General features: G+C 39.6%; 1 protein-coding gene across 11 annotated transcripts in view; it reads left to right on the forward strand.

Annotated features, from left to right (window-relative positions):
• Positions 1 to 16,364, forward strand: part of PRKCQ (protein kinase C theta) — a 182,078-nt gene that overhangs the window by 149,976 nt on the left and 15,738 nt on the right. For all 11 annotated transcript variants that reach the window (XM_032349801.1, XM_032349802.1, XM_032349799.1 and 8 more), the window contains one exon: positions 10,827 to 10,965. In XM_032349801.1, the coding sequence (XP_032205692.1) occupies positions 10,827 to 10,965 (139 nt within the window). The remainder of the gene's footprint in view (positions 1 to 10,826; positions 10,966 to 16,364) is intronic.

Raw genomic sequence — 16,364 nt, forward strand, 5'->3', positions numbered from 1 at the left:
AGAAAAGAAGAGGAAAAAAGGGTGGAAAATATATTTGAAGACATAATAGCTGAAAATTTCCCTAACCTAAGAAAAGAAAGAGACATCCAGATCCAGGTTCAGGGAGCAGAGTCCAAAACAAGATGAACTCAAGAGGTCCACACCGAGACACAAAATAATTAAAATATAAGAAATTAAAGATAAGGAGAGTCTTAAAAGAGGCAAGAGAAAAGCAACTAGTTATGTTGAAGTGAAACTCCATAAGGCAGATACTCTGAACATGATATATTCAAAGTGCCGAAAGGAAGAAAACTGTAACCAAGAATACTCTACCCAGCAAGGTTATCATTCAGAACTGAAGAAGACAAAGAATTTTCCTGGCAAAGGTTAAAAGATTTCATCACCACCAAACCAGCCTTATAAGAAATTTAAAAGGACTACTTCAAGCAGAAAAGAAGGGCCTTGAAGAAAATGATGAAAGGAAAAAAAAAAAATCACTGGTAAAAGTAAATAGAAAATCACTTATAAACCTAGTATGAAGGTTAAAATGTAAAATCAATTATATGTACAAAAATTCTTGGATTCCCTACATAAAAGTATACGTAAAATAAAATATCATAGAGTGCCTGGGTGGCTCAGTTGGCTAAGCAGCTGCCTCCCGCACAGGTCGTGATCCTGGAGTCCCAGGATTGAGTCCCACCACCAGGGACTCTAACCCTCCCCCCCACCTCATGTTCTCATGCTCTCCAAAATAAGTAAATAAAATCTTTTTTAAAAAATAGAACATTGGGTGCCTGGGTGGCTCAGTGGGTTAAGCCGCTGCCTTCGGTTCAGGTCATGATCTCAGGGTCCTGGGATCGAGTTCCCGCATCGGGCTCTCTGCTCAGCAGGGAGCCTGCTTCCTTCCCTCTCTCTCTCTCTCTCTGCCTGCCTCTCTCTCCATCTACTTGTGATCTTTCTCTGTCAAATAAATAAATAAAATCTTTAAAAAAAATAGAACATTAAAAATATATAACATAGAGAAGAAGGACTAAGAATGTAGTCTGAACTTAAGTGACCATCAAGCTAGTATAGACTGCTGCGTACTCAGGATGCATTTATACATCTATAATAGATAACAAAAAATAAAGAGAAAGGAACCCAAGCATAACACTAAAGGAACTCACCAGTCATAAGGGAAGAGAGCAAGAGGAGAACAGAGAACTACAAAACAACCAGAAAACAATTAACAAAGCAGTGATAAGTCCAAACTTCTCAATAATCACTTTATATGTAAACAGACTAATGCTCTCATCCAAGGACATAGATGACTGGGTAGATTAAAGAACAAGACCCAATTATATGCTGCCTACAAGAGACTTTAGATCTAAAGACCCAGAGAAAGTAAAGGTGTGGAAAAACATAATCCATGCAAATGGAAGAAAAAAACTGTAGTGATATTGTATCAGACGGAATCAGGTTTAAACTGAAGGTTGTAACAAGCATTACATAATTATAAAGGAACTGATCCAACAGAAGGACAAAAAATTATGAATATATATCAACACAGGAGCGTCTAACATAGGAAGCAAATATTGATAGACATAAAGGGAGAAATTAACTACAATGCAATAATAAGGGATTTTAACACCCTGCCTACATCAATAGACAGAACATCCAGGCAGAAAATCCATATGGAAACAGTGGTTTTAAATACATTAGACCTCATGAACTGAACAGATATACACAGAACATTCTATCTGAAAACAGTAGAATAAACATTCTTTTCAAGTGCATGTAGGACATTTTCCAGGATAGATCATGGGTTAGCCCACAAAACAAGGCTCAATAAATTCAAGAATAGTGAAATCTTATTAAACATCTTTTCCAACCACAGCAATATGAAACTAGAACTCAGAAGGAAAAAAAAAAAAAACCTGGAAAAAACAGACACATGGAGGGTAAATATTCTACTCAATAGCCAGTGGGTAGATGAAGAAGTCAAGAAGGAAGTCAAATATACTTGGAGACAAATGAACCTGGAAACACAGCGGTTCAAAATCTTGGGGACACAGAGCTGTCAGTGAAATTTATAAGGATACAGGCCCACCTCAAGAAAGAAGTCTCTCAAATAAACAATCTAAATTTAAACCAAAGAGAACAAGAAGAAACAAAGCCCAAGTTTATGGGAAATAATAAAGTTCAGAGCAAAAATAAATGAAATAGAGACAAAAAAAAATAAAACCTAAAAAAGATCAGTGAATCTAAGAGATAGATCTTTAAAAAGATAAAACTGGCAGAACTTTTGTCATAGTAATCACAGAGAGAGAGAGAGAGAGAGAGAGAGAGGACCCCAAATAAATAATATCAGAAATGAGAGAGAAGTTACAACTGATGGCACAGAAATATATAGGGTTATAAGGGACTATAAAAAATTATATGCCAGCAAATTGGGACACCCTAGAAGAAATGGATAAATTCCTACAAATATACAATCTTTCCAAGACTGAATCAAGAGAAAATCTGAACTGATTACTAGTAACAAAATTGAATAAGTGAAAAAAAATCAAATTCAACAATACATTAAAAGAGTCATTCACCGTGACCGAATAGGATTTATTCTGGGGATGCAAGGATGGTTAAATACCAGCTACTCAAGGTGAATACACCACACTGACAAAACAAAAAATAAAAATCATATGATCATCTCAACAGATGTAGGAAAAGCATTGATAAAATTCAACATCCTTTCATTATAAAAACTCTCAAGATGGGTTTAGAGGGATCACCACACATCAACATAATGGAGGCCACACATGACAACCCCACAGGTAACCTTATATGCAGTGGTGAAAAACGGAGCCTTTCTTCTAAGATCATGAACAAGACAAGAAAGTCCATTCATGCCACTTTTATTCAATAGTATTGGAAGCAGGAAGAAAAAACAGAAAGCCATATTGGTTAAAAAAAAATTAAAACTCATTATTTGTTGAGGACATGACACTATATATAGAAAATCCTGAAGATTCCAGAAAAACAAAAACTATTAGAATAAATGAATTCAGTGAACTTGCAAATACAAAATTAATATATAGAACCTGCTGCTGCATTTTTATATACGAATAATGAAGTATCATAAAGAGAAATCAAGGAAACAACCCCATTTATATCAAAAAAATACATAGGAATAAATTTAACCAAGGACATGAAAGCTATGTACACTGAAAACTAACACACTGATGAAAGAAACTGAAGACAAAACAAATAAAAGGAAAGATATTTGCTGCTCATGGTTTGGAAGGACACTGTTAAGATGTCCAGACTGCACAAAGCATTCTGCAGATTCATTGCAATCCATATCAAAATTCCAGTGACATTTTTCACAGAACTAGAATAAAAAACTTAAACTTTTTATGGAACCACAAAAGACTCCAAATGGCCAAAACATTCTTGAGAAAGAAAATTAAACCTGGATGTATCAAGTTTCATGATTTCAAACTCTACTACAAAGCTATAGTAATCAAAACAGTATGGTAGCATAGTATTAGCACCAAAGCAGCACACAGGTCTGTGGAATAGGGTAAAAAGCTCAGAAATAAGCCCATGCATAAATGGTCAACTAATCTACGACAAAGAAAGCAAGAACACAGGATAGTTTTTTCAGTAACTGGTGTGGGGAAAACTGGTCAGCTGCATGCAAAAGAATGAAACTGGACGACTTTCTTACACCATATATAAAAATTAACTTAAATGGATTAAACATTTGAATTTAAGACTAGGAACTGTAAGACTCCTAGAAGAAAACATAGGAAGTAAAGCTCTTTGACACCAATCTTAATGATGTTTTCTAGATCTGACTCCAAAGGCAAGGGAAACAAAAGCAAAAAGAAACTATTGGGACTATATCAAATTAAGCAGCTTTTTCACAGCAAGGAAGCTATCGACAAAACAAAGAAAACCTACTGAATGGAAGAAGATATTACAAATAATATATGCATTAAGGGGTTAATATCCAAAATATATAAAGAACTCCTGCAGCACCAAAAAATAAATCTGATTAAGGTGGGTAGAGTACATGAATATACATCTTTACAAAGAACACATAACCAAGAGATACAAAAGTGCTCAACACCCCTAATCATCAGGGACATGAAAATCAAAACCACACTGAGACATCACCTGACACCTGTCAGAATGGCTAAAATCAAAAAGACAAGAAGTAACAAGTGCTGGTGAGGATATGAAGAAAAGGGAAGCCTCACACACTGTTGGTGCATGTAGCCACCATGGAAAACAGTATGAGGGTTTCTAAAATAATTAAAAATATAAATACCATATCACCCAGTATTACCACTTCTAGTATGTACCCAAAGAAAACAAAAAACACTGATTTGAAAAGTTATATGCAGCCATATGTTTATTGCAGCATTATTTACAGTAGCCAAGCTACTGAGGCAACATGAGCACCCATTGATAGAGGAATAAATGAAAAAGATGTGGTAAACATGTATGATGGAGTATTACTCAGTCATATAAAAGAATAAAATCTTGCCTTTCACAATGTGAATGGATCCAGAAGGTATTATGCTAAGTGAAAGGATTCAGACATAAAAAGACAAATACCATATGAATTCACTTATATGTGGAATCTAAAAACCAAAACAAAACAGAAACAGACTCACAAAGAGAAACAGGTTCTTAAATACAGAGAACAAACTGCTGGTTGCCAGAGGGTAGGGCAGTGGGGGGACAGGTGAAATAAGTAGATACTGAGAGGTACCAACTTCCAGTTATAAAGTAAATAAATCACTGGGATGAAAATTACAGCACGGGGGGCCTGGTCAACAATCTCGCGGAGTTGTTGTACAGTGACAGATCCTGACTACACTCTGGTGAGCGTAGCATAAGGTATGTAAGTGTTGAATCACTGTATTGTACACCTGAAAGATACCGTATGTCAACGATACTTCAACAGAAGAAAGGTTAAATAATGTGCCACACTGAGTGTTGAAGGCAGCAAACTGTGTATATCACAACACAGAAGCATTCCATTAGAGATGGTCAGTACTGAGATGCTCACGGGGAAGGCTGAAAGTTCACTTTAAGACACCTCTCCATCCCCAGAGGGCACCGTCCCAGGAGAGCTGTCCTACGTAGAATCACAGAACACCATCTTAGAGGAGGTTTGCTAGTCATTCTCCTTAAGCAGTCTCTTCAGCAACCTTTGGATATATGGTGGGTTTTTTGGTCTGTCTACAAAATATTATATTTAAAAGCTGTTTTATATTATTTCTTTTTATCTCCAGGAAATTGAAAATTGAAAACCCTGATCAGAATCTATGGGTTGTTGGTTTATTGTTGTTGTTTTTTTTAACTCTTTACACCTATGATGCCGGCAATACATATAAAAATATACCGGCACCGGAGCACTCAGTAGCTTGTGTAGGATAGATGAATTGGAGCGAGGAAAAAATAAGATTGGAAAGAGAGAGGTCTTAGAGCTCAAAGGAACCTCGTAAGAGAAAAGCCCACACGCCCCAGTACAGTGTGCTTCTCCACAATACAGTGCTTTTCTCTAGCATTTTATCATATAAATTGACACTCAGAACAAAAAGACCCATAGTCCTTCATTGTCTTTAATATCATAAACTGTATCCAGTTGAGGGCCCTTCCTAGGTCCATGTATGAGAAGTGGTGTTTTCTACAGCTTTTTATGCACCAGTAAGAGACTATTGGGTTAATTTAGTAGCGTATTCACTGAAGTTGTAGAGAATGCTTGAAAGACACCGTCAAGGAGGGGTCATCTATCAAGAACACGAGGAGGAGACGGGCTTGCATTAAAAACCATTCAACTCCCCATGTGTAACTTTCCTGACTTAAACTGTCCATTCAGCAACTGAATTAACCCGGGGAGTCTATTAATTTCTTCCTCCTTCCGGCCACTTGGGTTTATGATTTCTGGGTTTATTCACAAAAGAGGTATATTAGTTTTGAAGTGTTGCTATAGCATTACCACACCCTTGATGGCTCAAACAGAAGTTTATTCCCTCACACTTCTGGAGTCCAGAAGTCCCAAACCAAGCTGATGGCACAGCCACCCTACTCCCCAAGTCTCTTGAGGGGAATGCTTCCTTGTCCCTGCTGGGGTCTGGTGGCTCGGGCGCTCCTTGGCTTTAGACCGCGTCCTTCCTGTCTGCCTGTCTCCCCACAGCCTTGTCTTCTTGCACCTCTTCTGTCTTCCTTGTAATCTCTTAGGAGGATACTTGGCCACCCAGATAACCTAAGATGATCTCATTCCAAGATCCTTCATTACATCTGCAAAGACCCTTTTCCCAAAGAAGGTCTCATTCACAAGGTTCTAGGGATGAGGATATGAACTTATTTTGGGGGGCCACCTTTCAACCCACTATAGCTGGTGATATTGACAGACCAACCCCAGAATGGCCAGCCCTCCGTTAAGCATTGCAGTGTGCACAAAACCTACTGAACTCCCCATCCCTGGATACCTAATGATGTCACTTCCTGGGTTATTTTATTTTATATGTTTTGGAGAAAAAGCATAAGTACATGATAAGACACCTAAAAAAAAATCTGAGTGGATAAGATGCTAATTAAAAGTGTCAACAAGAAGAAAAGTTGTGTCCTCAGAATTAGGGGAGGGTTGGCCAAAAAAAAAAAAATTCTATCAGAAAGGGGATTTTTTTTTTAAGAGGAGGAGAGACTTTGCACATGGAAGTGATTCCAGAAAAGGCACAGAAACAGAAGTTAAGGGGGTCAAGCAAGGAACAGTAAACAAATGGGTCCAGTTTTATTGGAAAGGCTGAGGCTGAGCGGTCCCAAGAATTGGGTCTGAGAAAAGTAGAGAAGCAGATGCCAACATCATCTTTTATCTCTGTTGGTGTTGTAAAAGTAGGGGCATCTTAAAGGATGCCTCAGCCATGGTTTGGGTTAAATGTAAAAATGAGAAGCTGGAAAATATGCAGACAAAGAAAGAGAAGAATCTAGAATCTCCCGTCTTAGAACTATTAGAACTGAAAAGCAGTTTAATTGAGATCTTATCCACGAGAACACTGGCCTAACCCCTATATTTGAAGCCACTTACAAATGCTTTCACTGGATTACCTCATTCAGTGCCCACAGAGGTCCTGTGGGATAAGCAAGGCAGGCATCGTACCCATTTTCCAGATAAATCACTGTGGGCTTAGAAGGGATGTGGCTTGGCTGAGCTGGTGTTCTGTAAGGAATATGTGATGAGTAAATAGCTGATGTGCCTACGAATGCTTTGGCCTTTGGGTTCTGTGGCATTTCCAGTTAGCCCTCCTCTGCCCTCATTCCTTATCCTCATGGAGGTCTGTCTCTGGACCGACAGACTTCTGGACCTTTCGCATTCTAACTTAATCTCTCAAAACATCAATTACCCTTTCTCTGTCAACCCCTAACACTTGGTTCACCTTAGAGGGTGGAATGAAAATCAAACCTTATGCTCGTTTTCCTAGCCTGAGGCCCAGACAGCATTTATGTTTAGGATTGATGAAAATGCACCTTGTAATCACAGGAGACTCAGGATCTCAGCAAGTTCAGTTCAATGAGAAAGACTAGGTAAGCTTGATTTAGAGGACGTAGAAGAGAAGGCTGGGTTTGCAACTTAGCCCACTGACCGTTTGGGCTGGCATAAACTCTATAAACCGTAAGAGTCTTGCTTTCAATCAGAAAAATGTGAATAAAAATAAGAATTCCAAGTCAAAGGGTGGTTGGGAGAATCAAATGATAAAACACCTGAGAGCAAGAAAATCCAATACAAATATTAGACACAATGTTCATTGTCCTCAGGACCTACGTATAGCACTGCAGCTGGATATTTGGCGCTCTAGTGATGACCCCCAAACCATCCTTCGGCCAATTTCTAGGAACATGTGTACATGGCTCTAAGTGATGCAAATATGTTCCATACAGCAGAAACCCAAAATGATACCAATATTGCATAGAGCACATAAACTAATGATGTACTCTATGTTGGCTAATTGAAGTAAAAAAAATAAGCTAATACATGGAAAAAATATTGCGTAGAGTGCAAATTAGAAAACGAATCTGCAGTTTTAGCATGAGGAGTAGGACCTATACTTGGATTTATTGGAATTCATAAATCACAATGAAAGTGAACTTAATTAAAATTAAGGAATAGGAAGGCAGAAGACCCGAGGACAGACATATTGGACAGACATGCTAGTCCTGATTGAAAGTGTGACAGCATTGGAGTTAGGAAGAGAGAGAGAAACAGAACCAATGGGGTGTGAACATGAGATACATACTGACATGTGTCCTGGAGATGCCCCAGCCACCCAGCCAGATGGGAACAGTCTGTGATGCCCTGGTTTATGGAGATTATGGACCAAGCTAGCCCAGATGGACACTCTAGGGACATCTGCTAATAGTGTCACTCCACCAAAACACAGCTGCATTCCATGCTCACTCTCTCTGGCTAATTTACTCCAGCAGAAGGTGGAGAAAGCAATGGAAGGGGACAGTATTTGGGACTTCGTCGCAACTCACAATTGCTGGTGGCAAGCCAATTCCTGGTGGGTGACGGGTCATTCAGCAAACATTTATTGAATGCTCTGTACACGGTACCCTCCTGCCAGAGCTGTCACAGTAGAGCAAACAGCAAACAATACACATTTCCACTCTCACAAAGCTCACAGTTTAATGAGAAGCAAAAAAAAAAAAAAAAACAACAACAACAAAAAAACAGTGATCAGAACTTTAGGCTAATATGAATATCGAAGACCACTCAAACTTTTGCTTAAGTGAAATCTCCACTTCCTTGAGAAACTGGAATGGAGAATGCAGACCTGTCAGAAACCAAAGTAGCTTCTCTCTCATCACTGTCTCTCTTTGGGTTTATACAGGCTCTGTCTCTGCTCTTGACCCAGCCACTTCATTTTTTCCTCTAACTGGTCTTCTGTTCCTATAAGGCCCTGCTAGAGGACATCCATCAGCAACCCTAAGTACCAGACTTCTAACCGAGACACGTCAGTGCTACCTTTTCACAGCCCCAACATCCCCAAAGAGAAAACCTGAATGATCCAGTGGAGTCCCATCATCTGAGGTGGAGGGGACAGGGCTACTTGTGAGGCCCTTTGGGACCAAAATCTTTGAGAAGAAAATGCTGAGCAAATTGTCTAAGAGGAGGTACAGAAAAGAGTAAACCGAGAGCTGTTCCTTTGTTCTCTCAAGCCACCTCTGCTAATAAGGAAGACCAGGGTAGCCACCACCAGCCCCACACCCTCAACTTAGATTTCAGGAAGTTCAGCAATCCAAGGAAAGAAGACGTAAAGGGAAAGAAAGCGGGATGTTCTAGAGCAAGCTAGAATTCATAAGCTGCTATCAACTAAAAAAAAAAAAAAGTTTAAAGCAAGTGATGTCAAGTGTAACACTTGAATGATCTTTAAAACATCAATTTCATGGGTCCAGAGTGAGAAGAAACTGGCATAATGATGGTTTATGTAGGGGGGAAAAAAAGACACCAGGAGGTTTTAGTTTACAGTAAGCTCACTGTTAACCACTACTGTGATTGAGTGTCAGGACCCAGCAGGGCAACAGGGAGGGAGTGGGGAGCTCGAGCGGGGAGGGGCAAGGGTGTCCGGACAGAAGGTAGCAATGCTGCCGTCACTGGCACAATGTGATTATACAGCTGGAGGATACTGGTTCCAGTCTCAGCACAAAGTTTTAAGAAGGAAATTGATAAACTCAAGCTATTTGGAGGGCAGGGGCCAGAATGCTGAAGCTTCTGAACACCAGGCTACATGAGGAACAAAATTCTTGACCTCAGTGAAAAGACAAGACAAAAACTTGAGGTCACTTTCCAAATATTCATGGATAGCAATAATGTACTAGCATAATCACAGGGAAGCATGATTTGGTTTATTTTAATATTATCAGTCACATTTACTTAAAAATGGAATGGGTGCTCTACAAGTTTACTGGTTCTCTAAGGAAAGAGGAATTTATTGACGTGGTTTCTGGCATCAGATGGATTCTGGTTCTAGAATTATTCTTAGTTAGGAGCAGCCTTCCTCACTCAGTCTTGGTGCAATACAATTTATCCAGAAACAGAAATACTTGGAAAATAGCACAACATGAGTGTGTGTTTCAAGCCTTTCTTCCCTTGCCATGGAAAAAAAGTGCTGGGATAAAGAGCCTCAGGTCCAGGTCTTGCCTATTTTATTATATATACTCCTATTTTATTTTATATACTCCTTGGTCAACCAGAAAAAGGGATCAGAAACCAGCCATTCCCTTGAAAAGTCAATGCTATCTACACCACTGTCTTTTGCACAAGTAGACAGCTGTACGAGTTGTGTAGCATTAAATACCACCCTATGTCAAACACAGCCCCAACTACAGACCCCTGAGGGCATTTCATCGCTGGCTGTTTCCTTACATCTCAGTATTGTTTCTTGAAGGCACCTTAAAACCAAAGGACGCTACCCTGAAGAGATCACATTTTACTCATCCCACCACCCATGCAGCCATCCATACAGAGCTCTGGAGATGCACCAAATGCTTCCCAGGGCATGGGGGATAAAAAGTTTGTTAGAGTCAGACCTGAGAAAGCTGACCTGGGCCAAGAAGGGCCAGGGGGAGTCCCAAACACAAGATGCTAGTCAAGGAGGAAACACCAAGAAAAAGCCAGTGAGCCCAGGGGCAGAGCTGTAGATTGAAGAACGGGGCTGGAAGAGGAGGACCAGCAAAGCATGCACTCCTGATGGTCTCAGGCTGTGATGGGACAATGACTGCTGCTCCTGAGGAAATTCCATTTTAACAAAAAATGTATTGAAGTGAGATTTTGCTTTGCTTTTGTGTTTCAGAGACTTGAAGCTCGATAACATCCTGTTAGACAGAGATGGACATATCAAAATAGCAGACTTTGGAATGTGCAAAGAGAACATGTTAGGAGATGCCAAGACAAACACTTTCTGTGGAACCCCTGACTACATCGCCCCGGAGGTAAGGATGTGCTGCCTGAAGGGTGTGCATGGACGCTGGCCCAACTCCACATGTCCCAAGCACCACTGCTCATTTCTCCTGTGGGGGCTAGAAATCAAAAGACTTTGATAGTTTGTCTCGGGATTGGTCTTTGTTTTTCTGAGTATTTCATACATGCAGTTGCACACAGAGGCTGTGTTATTATATAATTATTTAGTAATTATTATTATTTATTCTGTTATTATTTAATGGGAGGTGGTGCTCATGCTGATTAGGTAGTCTCTGAGTCTTGAATGGCTCTGCATACGCTCCTCAGTCATGGCTCCTCCCACTGCAGCCTTAAACCGTATTTCACTCCACTGAGACCAACCAGAGGAAACAATGGTGAAGAACCAGGTGGTCACCAAACAGACTCATAAGCGTCCACCTGAATAAGTCCAGTGGTTTCATCTTGGGACCAGAAACACCTAAACTGTGGTTTCCAAGCTGCCGCTGTGTGACCAGAGAGAGATTGTTGCGGTCTGCAGACCCACAGCCCCTTTTCTGAGGAGGATACTTATGGCCCAGCTTATTTTTAGTGTAAAATGGAGGAACCTATGAAAGTTTTAAAAAGGGGGGAAGCTCATATTCTAAACCCTTAGAAGAATGGCAGTTTCTCAGAAGGCCACTGACAGTCCTACTCTACCCATGTCTCCGTTCCCTTGTTATGGAGTCCTCCCCCACGGCTGACTCCAAGGAGGTTGGACACCCCTTTGCACTTGACCCTTATCATAGCACAACACTCACTTTCATTGTTGTTGTTCTTTTTTTTAAATATCAATCTCCCTGTACTACCAGATGATTGTTCTATTGATGATTGATGATGATCTATTGATGATCTATTGATGATCTATTGATGATTGATGTTATTTTGCAATCATTATAGATTAACTAGAAGTTGCACAAATAGTACAGACATGCCACCTATGTATACCTTTCCCCCAGTTTCCTCCAGTGGTCACATCTTCTATAACTCTGCTACAAGACCAAGACCTGGGGATGAATATGGGTATAACATGTATCCAGTTCTATACCATTTACATCACATGGTTTTTATCCCTTGTGTACATGAGTGTACATTACTCACATTTACATCCACAGACCGATCACAGGGCTTGGCACATTAAATTGCTAATAAAATAGCTTTGAGAAGAATGAATGAATGATGTATATATACCACATCTTCTTGATCCATTCATCTGTTGATGGACATCTAGGTTCTTTCCATAGTTTGGCTATTGTGATATGTAAAATGTTTGATAGCGATGGACTTCTGATTTCCTGGGTCAAAAATTAGCAAGTCTGGCATTGTTCATGTAATTGTGGCACCCTAACTCTAAGAAATTTGTGGTTTTGTCCTGTGCTTGTTTTGTATTTAATTTTAATTTAACCCTGTTTAAATGCAAAATTGGCCTCTGAGCAACAAGAAATTATAGCTTTTAACTTTCCTTTCTGCAAATGCCTTATGCCAGATCCTTTACCTCATTCCATTTCCAGAATTTAGCATCAGTGACTGACTTCTCTTTTTGCAAATTCAGTCTCTCTGATCTTCCAGCATCCTTGTCTTCACACTATTCCATTCTTTTTTAAGATTTTATTTTTTCATCAGGGCAGGGAGTACAAGCAGGGGGAGCAGCAGGCAGAGGAAGAAGCAGGGTCCCCACTGAGCAGGGAGCTCAATGCTGGACTCCATCCCAGGACCCTGGGATCATAACCTGAGCTGAAGGCAGACATTTACCCTACTGAGCCCCCCAGGTGTCCCACACTCTTCCATTCTTGACGCCCTTATTTTCTTATTATATGTTCTCCATGAGTATTTAGGACTACAGTTTAAATCAATATGACCAGCCCAAACTTCTTGCTCCAGCTGCCACAGACAAAAAAGACTGGGATAATTCCCTGCATATTTTCAGACCACAGTCTCTGAAGCTAGAACTCAATCACAAGAAGAAAGTTGGAAAGAACTCAAATACATGGAGGCTAAAGAGCATCCTTCTAAAGAATGAATGGGTCAACCAGGAAATTAAAGAAGAATTGAAAAAACTTCATGGAAACAAATGAAAATGAAAACATAACTGTTCAAAATCTTTGGGACACAGCAAAGGTGGTCCTGAAAGGAAAGTACATACAAGCCTTTCTCAAGAAACAAGAAAGGTCTCAAGTACACAACCTAACCCTATACCTAAAGGAACTGGAGAAAGAACAGCAAAGAAAGCCTAAACCTAGCAGAAGAAGAGAAATAATAAAGATCAGAGTAGAAATCAATGGAATAGAAACCAAAAGAACAGTAGAACAAATCAATGAAACTAGGAGCTGGTTCTTTGAAAGAATTAATAAGATTGATAAACCGCTGGCCAGACTTAACAAAAAGAAAAGAGAAAGGACCTAAATGAATAAAATCATGAATGATAGAGGAGAGATCACAACCAACAACAAAGAAATACAGTTATAAGAACATATTATGAGAAACTCTACTCCAGCAAATTTGACAATCTGAAAGAAATGGATGTATTCCTAGGGACATATAAACTACCAAAACTGAACCAGGAAGAAATAGAAAACCTGAACAGACCCATAACCAGTAAGGAGTTTGAAGCAGTCATCAAAAATCTATCAAACAAGATCCCAGGGCCAGACAGCTTCCCAGGGGAATTCTACCAAACATTTAAATAAGAATTAGTACCTAGTCTCCTGAAACTGGGCAACAAGTTCCAAAAAATAGAAAATGGAAGGAAAACTTCCAAACTCATTTTATGAGGCCAGCATTATCTTGATCCCCAAACCAGACCTCATCAAAAAAGAAAATTACAGAACAATATCCTTGATGAACACAGATGCAAAAATTCTCACCAAAATACAGACCAACAGGACCCAACAGTAAATTAAAAGGATTATTCACCACAACCAAGTGGGATTTATTCCTGGGCTGGTAGGCTGGTTCAACATCTGCAAAATCAATCAATGTGATACAATACATTAATAAAAGCAAAAGCAAGAACCATATGATACTCTCAATAGATGCTGAAAAAGCATTTGACAAAGTACAGCATCCTTTCTTGGTCAAAACTCTTCAAAGTATAGGGATAGAGGGTACATTCCTCAATATCATCAAAGCCAGCTATGAAAAACCCATAGTGAATATTATTCTCAGTGGGGAAAAACAGAGCTTTTCTGTTAAGGTCAAGGACACAGCAGGGATGTCCATTATCACCACTGCTATTCAACATAGTACTAGAAGTCCTAGCCTCAGCAATCAGACAACAAAAAGAAGTTAAAGGCATCTAAACTGGCAAAGAAGAAGTCAAACACTCACTCTTTGCAGATGATATGATACTGTATGTGAAAAACCCAAAAGACTCCACTCCAGAACTGCTAGAACTCCTACAGGAATTCAGTAATTGTCAGGATATAAAATCAATGCACAGAAATCAGTTGCATTTCTATACACCAACAAAACAGAAAAAAAGAGATATGAAGGAATCAATCCCATTTACAATTGCACCCAAAACCATAAGATACCTAGGAATAAACCTAACCAAAGAGGCAAAGAATCTATACTCAAAAAACTATAAAGTACTCATGAAAGAAATTGAGGAAGAAGAAATGGAGAAGTATTCCATGCTCATGGATTAGAACAAATATTCTGAAAATGTCTATGCTACCTAAAGCAATCTACACATTTACTGCAATCCCTATCAAAATACCATCAATTTTTTCAAAGAAATGGAACAAATAATCCTAAAATTTATATGGAACCAGAAAAGACCCCGAAGAGCCAGAGGAATATTGAAAAAGAAAACCAAAGCTGGTGGCATCACAATTCCAGACTTCAAGCTCTATTACAAAGCTGTCATCATCAAGATAGTGTGATGCTGACACAAAAACAGACACACAAATCAATAGAACAGAATAGAGAGCCCAGAAATAGACCATCAACTCTATGGTCAACTAGTCTTTGACAAAGCAGGAAAGAATGTCCAGTGGAAAAAAGACAGTCTCTTCAACAAATGGTGTTAAGGAAATTGGACAGCCATGTGCAGAAAAATGAAACTGGACCATTTCTTTACACCATGCACAAAAATGGACTCAAAATGGATGAAAGAACTGAATGTGAAATAGGAATCCATCAAAATCCTTGAGGAGAACACAGGCAGCAACCTCTTCGACCTCAGCTGCAGCAATTTCTTCCTAGAAACATCACCAAAGGCAAGGGAAGCAAAGGCAAAAATGAACTATTGGGACTTCATCAAGATCAAAGGCTTTTGCACAGCAAAGGAAACCATCAACAAAACCAAACGACAACTGACAGAATGGGAGAAGATATTTGCAAACGACATATCAGATAAAGGGCTAGTATCCAAAATCTATAAAGAGCTTATCAAACTCTTTAGCCAAAGAATAAATAATCCAATCAAGAAATGGGCAGAGAACATGAACAGACATTTCTCCAAAGAAGGCCAACAGACACATGAAAAAATGCTCCACATCACTTGGCATCAGGGAACTACAAATCAAAACCACAATGAGATGCCACCTCACACCAGTCAGAATGGCTAAAATTAACCAGTCAGGAAATGACAGATGCTGGCGAGGATGCGGAGAAAGGGGAACCCTCCTACACTGTTGGTGGGAATGCAAGATGGAACAGCCACTCCGGAAAAAAGCATGGAAGTTCCTCAAAAAGTTGAAAATAGAGCCATCTTATGACCTAGAAATTGCTCTACTGGGTATTTACCCTAAAGAAACAAACGTAGTGATCCAAAGGGGCACGTGCACCCGAATGTTTATAGCAGCAATGTCCACAATAGCCAAACTATGGAAAGAACCTAGACGTCCATCAACAGATGAATGGATCAAGAAGATGTGGTATATATACACAATGGAATACTATGCAGCCATCAAAAGAAATGAAATCTTGCCATTTGCAATGACATGGATGGAACCAGAGGATGTTATGTTAAGCAAAATAAGTTAATCAAAGAAAGACAACTATCATATGATTTCTCTGATATGAGGAATTTGAGAGGGAGGGTAGGGGGTTCTGGAGGGAAGGGAGGGAAAAAAATGAAACAAGATGGCACAGGGCAGGTGGGGGGGTGGAGAGAGAAACCTTAGGAGACTCTTAATCTCACACAATAAACTGAGGATTGCCGGGGGGTGGGGGTGGGGATAGGGTGGCTGGGTGATGGACATTGGGGAGGGTATGTGCTGTGGTGAGTGCTGTGAAATGTGGAAGCCTGATGATTCACAGACCTGTACCCCTGGGGAAGTAATACATTATATATTAATTTAAAAAAAAAACCCACACGGGAGCACAGAGCAGGCGGGACAAGGCCATGAGGCCCACCTGGCAGACAGGAGAACCCAAATTACAGCAATAA

The sequence above is a fragment of the Mustela erminea genome, chromosome 6 (genome assembly GCF_009829155.1).
Source record: "Mustela erminea isolate mMusErm1 chromosome 6, mMusErm1.Pri, whole genome shotgun sequence".
Taxonomy (NCBI): Eukaryota; Metazoa; Chordata; class Mammalia; order Carnivora; family Mustelidae; genus Mustela; species Mustela erminea.